This window comes from Eschscholzia californica, unplaced genomic scaffold (assembly GCF_041429995.1).
Source record: "Eschscholzia californica isolate CP2 unplaced genomic scaffold, dmEscCali1.0.p SCAF_1, whole genome shotgun sequence".
NCBI classification, from domain to species: domain Eukaryota; kingdom Viridiplantae; phylum Streptophyta; class Magnoliopsida; order Ranunculales; family Papaveraceae; genus Eschscholzia; species Eschscholzia californica.
In genome coordinates this window covers 7,385,784-7,394,826 of record NW_028238198.1, presented here as the reverse complement: position 1 = coordinate 7,394,826, position 9,043 = coordinate 7,385,784, and the positions used below count along the sequence as shown (strand labels likewise).

Sequence of the window (9,043 nt, the reverse complement as noted above, 5' to 3'; positions counted from 1 at the left end):
AGATAGAGAGAGATATAGGGGGAGGGGGGGGACACATGGAGAGGGAAGAGTAAGGAAAATGAGCGTAGAGGTAGAGAAAAACATGGTGATCGTAGTGGTGTTGAAGATGAAAAAAATAACTTTTGGGCCTTCAAAAAAATTGCTCTCTATAATTTTCAGAGCACCGCCGTAAAAAAGAAGAAGGAAAGAAATTAAGAAAAAATAAAAGATTAGAGAATGATTAATTGAGAACTTCTGGGAAGGAAATCGAAACAACATTTTGGACAATGTATGGGGTTGAATTAAGGAGTTAGTTATATATGAGGACTGGAAAATAACCCTACCTTGCATTGGCATGTAGCGTCCTCAGCTCTTCAATAAGAAGAGGAGATTTATGTTGCCCTATTTGTTTTCTAATTTTATTTGGTGGGGCAAGCATAGGAGACATAGATTGACATATCTAACTTCAATTATACATGGAAGTGTAGTTTAGGTGAAGCCATATGGACTCAATGGGCATGGCCCATTCATTATTTGGAATGAGAATTATGAATTTTGTACTTTTAAGTTATCTTATATATACTAAATGCACAACGAGTTCAAAACCAAAATATGATGTTTGGGTTAGAACTAAGAAGTATATCATGAGTATTCTAAAGATTTTAAATGGGGTAAGGCAAAGAAATTATGAATTTTGTACTTTTAAGTTATGTTATATTAAAACAAAATCACAGTAAGTTCAAAATCAAACTATGATATTTGAGTTCCAACTCATAAGTATATCATATTCTAAAGATTTTAAGTTGGGTAGGCCAAAGAAATTGTTATACTAAAAGAGTTACTTTTTATAATCAATTGAAAGGGGAAAAAAGCACATATGAAACTAATTTGTATGCTTGAAATTTTGAAAAAATTAGGCTCATTGGGCCACGTGGTAGTATTTTAAAACATCTAGAATCAAACTTGCGTAAAATTTGATATTACGTATATGATTTCTCAAGAGAAAGATTAGACATCTATTACATTATTTTGTTCATGCTTCTTTTTTGTATTGCATTAAGCGCATTCTTTATAACCCATTATTGAAGGTGTTTATTATTACTCAGTACAAATTTGAATCATATAATTCTACAACATATAATCATGTATAATTCGTACAAATTCATATTTTAAAAAGTTATTTTAAACTTAGTGATCTCTCTTTTAGGATTTCAACAGCCAAATGATTAAAATATACACAAATATAAGCTTAATCTAGTCTTATTAATTCTTATTATCTTTTGAAAAAAAATTAAATTGTAAGTCAATAATATAATATGGTTGGGCATATCCATCTATGCCGTACAATCTGTTTCTCCAAACCCAACCCTACGATTTGCTACATCAAATTCTACCCATAGATTTTGCTGATGAAAATTCCCAATTATATTACTCGAAACCCCAAGCAAATCTGACCGTCCGATGCTCAAACACCCAACCCCACCACCAATATCAGTTAAAACTCTCTCCTTTTTAACCACAATTTCAACCCCTTTATCGAACTCCAAAACTAAATCTCCTATCAACCGTCCGGTTTCAATCACATCACCGTTAAAACATAAATCCAACGCTCCTTGATAAACGAAATCTTTCTTCACCTTAGTGGGTCCCACCAATCTCAAAACTTCGTCCCTCACCTTATCGCAAGCTTCTTTCACCAGAAAAGTATACTCCGTCCCGGAATCTATCATTGTCTGACCGGCTCCACCGCGGTCTGGCCGGAAAACCGCAGGTGGAATATTCAACTTTTTCCCGCCAATTCTAATCCCTTGCATTACAACTGTATAAGCTGCCGGGTCAAAATTAGGCATTCGTTGACTTTCACCTTGACCATAAATCAAAAGATCGACTTACTTAAATCCACTTGAATTAGGGTTGTGGCCGAGATAAAACGTCCCCGTCGACTTCGCCGGATTCCGACGAAGAGGAACGCAATAAGAAAATTTCGAAATATTAGTCTGGGAAGTAAATGAAAGCCTACCAAGATTCATTCCCAAAATACCTTGAGAATCTTTAGTTTCACGTGTACAACCAAGAGTTAAAGGAGGGGTAATTTGGGAATTAGAGAAACTGATTTTTTCACTAACGAGATTACCTTCAGCTAAAGTACCATCAGCATAAAAGTAAGAGTAATGGCAGAGACGATTTTCATCACAAGAAGTTGGAATTGTGAAATCAGGGATTCTAGGTTTGCAAATTGGATGAGTACATGGGAGTAGAGAGAAAGAAGAAGATAGAGAAGGATCAAAAGAAGAAGAATAAACAGGGGTTTTTTTTGGCGGGAGTTTTTTATCACATTTAACCCATGATAATTGACTACCAGTATCAAGAACCATTTCTTGAGATTGTGGTGGAGTTCCAATTGGAAGTGAAATTATTAAAGCCATTGTATATCTAAAAGATGATTTAAATGCCAATGAGTTTATTCTGAGTTTTGGGTTTGATTTTCTGTTCTGTTTGAGAGAAGAAGAGAGAGAATTTGAAAGGAGTGGGAGAGATGAAGGGGAATGAGATTTAGAGAGAGAAAGAGGGAAAGAGAGAGAGAAATTTGAACCATTTTTGAATAAAGGGGTGAGATTTTGTGAAGGTTTAAGAGGGTTTTGAGATGATGGGTAGAACAGAGAAGAAAGAAGAAGAAAGAAAAACAGAGAGTAATCCATGATGAGAGAGAAAGGGTTTTAGAGAGAGAATCAGAGAGAGAGAGAGAGAGAGAGTTGTTGAGAGAGGAATTTTAGTTTGTACTGAAGGTGGGGAAGAAGAAGAGAGTAAGTACTACTAATTGTCTTTAAAGGTTTTGGAAAGAAATGAAATGGACGGAAAGTTAATGAACAAATAACTCCAAAGAAAGAAAACGCGTCATTCAATTGGGAGGAATTGACAGGACTGATTATATTCGGAGTAAAGTTATAAAGTCAAGCAAGATTTTTCTATTGCCAAGCAAAGTAAACTACAATAAAAACGTTTAACAGTTTCAAAATATCGTTTTTTTAAATAACGTTGATGGTACGCCGTACGCCTGACCACTCTTCCGACTGAATTTCGGCTAACGTGGTCGAGCCAGATTTAGAGAGAGAAAGTGAAAAGTTCTCTCTCTAAATCTGGATCGACCGGGATTCAACAGGGATAGTGGTCGGGCATACTATCATTTTCGTTTTTAAATGTTGTTTTATGATTGACACACATTGTTTGTAAGTATGTGTTTGTTTATGGCCACTCTCAAAAAGTCATGTTGGAGCTTTCCTCAAACAATTGTGGTTGGTGTTGGGCGATTAGGGTTGATATTTGAAGACAATAAGACATAATTATCGTTAATTACATTTATTTTGTTATAAGGATCAACTAAATATGTAGAAATAAGTTACAAAATAGTAAAGATAATTAACATACAAAATGATTTTGACGATATATTATGCTATATAAGGAGAGTTTCTATATGAATTAGCCAACAATATTATAGTTTTTTTTTAAAATAGTTGAAATAAGTTAGAAATAGTAAGAATGTTTGGAAGGTGCAATAAACTTTTTTTTTTTTTTGATAAAATGAATAGTTTAACTTATTTAGTATTTTAAATTTAGATTTTAGAGGTATGTTTTTTGTGGTGTTTAACTCTCAATCTAGAATTAAGTTTATTTAGATATTGTTTCCCGAAATCTTAATTTCATTTAGAAGTTGAATAAAAAATGAACACTTCTACAATTTCACTAACAATGATTTATAGAAATCTAAGAAATTAAGAAGTTGATTGGGGATTTAAATAATAGTTTGAAGTTAAAGTTGTGTAAACAATTGTGTAAGAAACTAAAAAATGTAAGATTCTATCACTAATTTATTTAATTAGAAGCAGAAATGTCATCTTTTGTTCATCTTTTGCTTTGTTGATTAACAAAAGACAATAATTGAGTTATGAATTTTATTTCATCTTTAGAGATGGTTTACAATAATCAACAAAGAGTGTTCACCAAACACTTTCTTGACTCGTGTAACAGATCGTGCGGTGGAGAGCCACTGTCAACTATATAATCTTGACCTAAAAGATACTCAATATGGGACCCAAAGAGTTGGTGGCCTTACAACCAGGTGGGTCCTTAATTCTCATTTAGTTAAGTTAGGCTAATTTATTTAATTTATGCATGAGAACGGCTTTTACTACAGACATGTAAATAATCTAGGGGAAAAGGAATTTTTGGTGGTTCTTTTCTTTCCTTGTTTTCAGACTTCTTTAGTCAATTTTATGGGCAGTTATAAAAACTTTCTTGTCGTTTTTTTGGCTTTTGGTATAGGAAGAGCAAGATTTAGTAAAGGAAGTACGTTAGAAATATCAATCTATCCATTTGCTCTTCTTTTACCAAATTTGTTTAAGGAGGGTGTTATAAGGATCATTTAATAAATACTGCTAAAATATAAGGACTCTGATCAAAATTAATAATAAATCTAATATTCTATTCATTTGCAGTTTCCTCTCACATAAACAACCCAACCCTAATATCGTCACTACCAGGGCCGGTCCTAACATTTTGGTGGCCCGAAGCGAGAACCGAAAAATGTGGCTCCTATACTATACGCGAATCATAATTATATGAGAAAAAATTATAAGTACTTACATATTTTTATTATATTTATATTCAAAAAAAGATATTGATAATTACATTCACTGAAATTTCGCTCTTCTTACATTTTTAGATGCAAAATCACTAATAATTGTCGAGTAGTCGAGATTTTCAGTCATTTGTCTCTCAATTGACAAGATAGCTAACCCATTTAATCTTTCTTGTGACATAGTAGATCGAATATAAGACTTGATCAACTTCAACTTTGAGAAACTTCTTTCGGCAGATGCAACGGTGACGGGTATAGTTAACAAAATCCTATATGCAATCCATGCATTAGGGTAGAAGCCTTCCATTTCTTTCAAAAAATTTAACACTTCCATTGGTTTTTTGACCTCTATTGGTACAAGACGCTTCAACACTTTCAACTCAGAGAACAAGTCAAGTCCATCTATATCATATGACTCTTTAAACTTTAGAAAAGTTTCAAGGGAAGCACATGAATCTCTCAAATCACCATCATCTATAGAGTTTAGCTTATTCAAATCAAACAAAAATCCAAATGTTTTTTTGTAATTCTGAAATTGTTCGAATCTACTTTTAAATGAAGATATGGCATGATCCAATATGTATATGAAGTAATTTATTCTAAATGATTCTTCAGCTGATAGTGATGCATCTTCATTTACATTTTCGTCGAACTGTTTTCTTCTACGAATTATACGCTTTTCTCGAAATATAGCTTCAACTCCCATCTTAATTGCAATCTCTTTAGCTTCAATCACGGCTTCTGCAAATCCCACATCTCTATAACTTTCAAGATAACGAATGAGTCCTTCCAATTTATCTAATGCAATATTAATATCTATATCTTCGATTTGAAGTGCTTTGCTAACAGAATTTACCGCAAACAAAATATTGTACCAAATAATCATACTAAGTAAGAACTCAAAATTCTCTAAGTCTTGTGTTATCATGTTTTCAGCATCATGAATCGTTTTTGAATCATCACTTGTTTCAACCAATTTTTGTAAAGCTTCTCGTATTTGTGGAGCTTGATACCGTATTGCTTAACACTTTCAACCCGACTTTCCCATCGAGTTTGTGAAAGAGATTTCAGTGTGATACCATCAAAACCATGCACATTCTCTTTTAAGATTTGCCAACGCTTTGTTGAAGATGAAAATAATACATAAATACTTTGCACCGCTCCAAAGAAAGAAATTCCTCTGGAGCACGAGTTAGCCATATCACAAAGTAAGAGATTAAGACTATGATAACCACAAGGCGTGTAGAATGCTCTTGGATTTATTTCAAGCAATCTTTTCTGTACACCTTTATGTTTACCTTTCATATTAGACCCGTTGTCATATCCTTGTCCTCTAACATTATTAATATTCAAATGAAGATTATTTAGTTCATTCTTAAGGACATTGAAAAGACCAAGTCCAGATGTATCTTCTACCTTTAAGAACCCAAGAAAAAATTCTTCCACTTTTATGGGAGTTGTTGCAACATTTACACATCTTATTACTAACGATATTTGTTCCTCATGACTTGTATCGGGAGTGCAATCAAGAATTACTGAGTAGTACTTGGCATCTTGAATTCTTTTAACAATCATGTTCTTAGTCTCGGAAGCCAACATCAATATCAATTCGTTTTGGATCTTGTGACTAAGATAATGACAATGAATTTCGCCATTTTTAATACGTTCAAGATGCAATTTTAGTACTTCATCAAACTCCGCAACCCATTCAATAATGCCCAAAAAGTTTCCATTATTTTCTTCACCAATCTTCTCACTAGTCCCACGAAAGGCTAAACTTCTTCTAGCAAGAGTTCTCACAAGACCAACTATCCTTTTCAATACTTTTTTTCCAATGTTCCTTCTCTTTGTTAAGTTGTTCTTGTATATGTTTGTCAATAGTTTCAACTCTTCGTAATCGAACATCCAATTCATGCCATTTACTCGAAGCTTCATAATGGTCTTTACTACATTCATGACTTTTAAGCCTTCCGGTAAGATTTCTCCAATCTTGAAATCCTTCAAATGCTAATTGACTAGTATTTCCACAAGAGAACAACTTACAACAAAAACAATATACTTTATTTTTCGAAATTGAATATACTAGCCATGTCCTATCATACTTATCACCATTTATAGTAGAACGAGTATAATATGCAGGAGAGAAACGTCTACCATATTCATCCAATGGAAAATCGAAACTAATAATTCTTGTCGGACCTTTTTGTACCAAAAAGTCTCTTAAATTTTGGTCAATGACATCCCAATGTCCCGGATCAAAAATATTATTAGGTCCGTGTTCCTCACTAATAAGACCTTCATTTATATTATCATTTAAGGGTTGACTTGTATTATCTCTCTCAATATCATCTACACTATCCCCATTCATATTATCATTTGTGGTACCGTGACTACCTTGTTCCGCAATTTCATCGTTTATGTCTCTATTGTGTCTAATAAATCTATCGAGAGCACCGACTTGGGATTGAACTAATTCTTCTTCTCTTCTCTTCTTTTTTCTCTTTTCAGACCCGCATAGGTGCTTTCGAACTTTGTTAGGAGGCATAACTAAATCTCCAACTATCTCTAAAAATCAATCAAAAAATTTAATCACATGATAATTGCAAACATAATAAGAACAATAGCCAATATGTGAATCGATTAGAAAAGCTAGCTAGGTTTTGGTAAAAATCTTGTAATACTAATAAGTAATGATTTAGAAATCTAAAAGACTAAAACTAAGAGATACCACACATGACAAACCCTAGAAATTTAATAATACTAAATTACTAATGATGAAGAAATCTATAATACTTATAAAATCAATAATAGACTAATAGTTATATAGATTAGTTAGATGATTAGAGAAAGATAAGTAGTCAATAAGTCAAACAACCTATTATAATATAATGATAGAGTAAAAATTTAGTTACCTAGTTATTTAATGAGTTAGTTATTTAGTTAGAACTTAGAGAGAGAGAGAGAGTAAAAATTACCTTGATTAGTTGCCTTAAATCCTTAATGTCTTGACCCTTTTTGTCTTGTTGAGTTAAAAAATTGGATTATGAGTGCTAAGTGCCAAAGTTGGAAGTGGGAATGTGGGGTTGAAATGGAAAAGGTGAAGTGGAGCTACTGTTGGCCGTTGGGAGTTGAAGGGGATGGTGGTGGGTTGTGTTAATTGAGATGGGCACTTAAAGGCTAGGGTTTATGTTTTAAAGAATGTGAGCTTTTAAAGAATGTGGGCTTGAGTTGTGTTTTAAATGGGGCCCATTAGTTGTTTTAAAAAATTTGGAGGCCCTCACATTCTATCACACATTTTATAAAATCTGGGGGGGCTTTTAAAATTTTGTATTGAAATGTGGCCCTTGTTATTGGGTGGCCCAAAGCAGGCCCTGGTCACTACTATCAACATCACCATTAGTATTAAAATCTTGCAAAGTTTATCATCACTATAGTTTTAGTTTCAAGCTTTTAGTGATGCCTCAAGATCTCATGGATTAGGAACCACCACTAATGAAGGAGGCAGCCTACATCAAGAAAGAAGAGTCCTTTGACTTAAACGAAGGCATTGACTTAAACGAGTATATCGACTTAAACGAAGATATCGACTTAAACAAAGACACATGCATATAATGAAGATAATATGTTTCGGGTAAAAAAATCATTTTCTTATCTTCCTCTATATTGAACAAACATTTTAGGGTTTTAGGTCGTTTTTATTTCGTAAAAGATTTTTGGTTGGATCGACCGAAAAAGACAACAAATTTCAATCGGGATGGCTGAAAAAGACAACAAATTTCAACCGGGATGGCTGAAAAAGACAACAAATTTCGGCCGGGTCCGCTGAAAAAAAAACAACAAATTTCGACCGAAGAGGCTGAAATTGTTATGTTTTTTCATCCGCTCTGGACGAAATTTGTTAAAACTTTCAGTTACTCTGGATGAAAATTTTCACTATCATCCATGAATTTTTATTTATGCTAAGCGAAATTTCTTTTACGAATCTTCAAAAATTACTTTAATCAGTGTTAAAACCTAAAAATCCATGGAGAAATCAAGTAATAACAAGAATTACAAACCCATCTATAGAGATGAGTGTTGTGTTAGTCATCTAGGGGTAGGTTTCCATTTTATCTCTCTCTCTCTTTGATCGAAACAAACAGATTTAGGGGTTTTTTTGTCTCTTTTGGTTGAACAAATTTTAAGGGTGTTTATCTCTCTTCTCTCCCTTTGATCGACAAACAAGTTTTTAGTCGAACATGATTTTTCTATTTTCTCTATCTTTTGGTCGAAAATAGCTTGAGGAGAGGGACCAAAGTTTAAGGTTCAGATACTTTAAAAAATAGTGTTTATCTCTCCCTATTCTAAAATGAATGCTCTCCCTGTCTAATGCACTGTCTTTGCTAAAAATTGTTCTTCCTATACCAAAGACCCATTTTTTTTTCCCTG

At 33.3% G+C, this 9,043-nt stretch overlaps 2 protein-coding genes and 1 pseudogene across 2 annotated transcripts; all 3 read right to left on the bottom strand.

The window, feature by feature from the left end:
• Positions 1-1,223: 1,223 nt before the first annotated feature.
• LOC147563707 (aspartic proteinase PCS1-like) lies at positions 1,224-2,839 on the bottom strand (annotated as a pseudogene).
• Positions 2,840-4,606: 1,767 nt separating this feature from the next.
• LOC147563705 (uncharacterized) lies at positions 4,607-7,985 on the bottom strand. The gene is made up of 2 exons (XM_086639912.1): positions 7,591-7,985; positions 4,607-7,180 (listed from the first exon to the last, which is right to left on the bottom strand). The coding sequence occupies exon 2, from the start codon at positions 6,569-6,571 to the stop codon at positions 5,540-5,542; it is 1,032 nt and encodes a 343-aa protein (XP_086496038.1). The 5' UTR covers positions 6,572-7,180; positions 7,591-7,985; the 3' UTR covers positions 4,607-5,539.
• LOC147563706 (uncharacterized) lies at positions 4,668-5,501 on the bottom strand. The gene has a single exon (XM_086657824.1). It carries the CDS (start codon positions 5,499-5,501, stop codon positions 4,668-4,670), a length of 834 nt encoding a protein of 277 aa, XP_086513950.1.
• Positions 7,986-9,043: the final 1,058 nt, after the last annotated feature.

Excerpts from the sequence above, each read along its gene's own strand:
- LOC147563705 (XM_086639912.1), bottom strand. The coding sequence starts at position 6,571 with ATGAATGTAGTAAAGACCATTATGAAGCTTCGAGTAAATGGCATGAAT.
- LOC147563706 (XM_086657824.1), bottom strand. The coding sequence starts at position 5,501 with ATGATTATTTGGTACAATATTTTGTTTGCGGTAAATTCTGTTAGCAAA.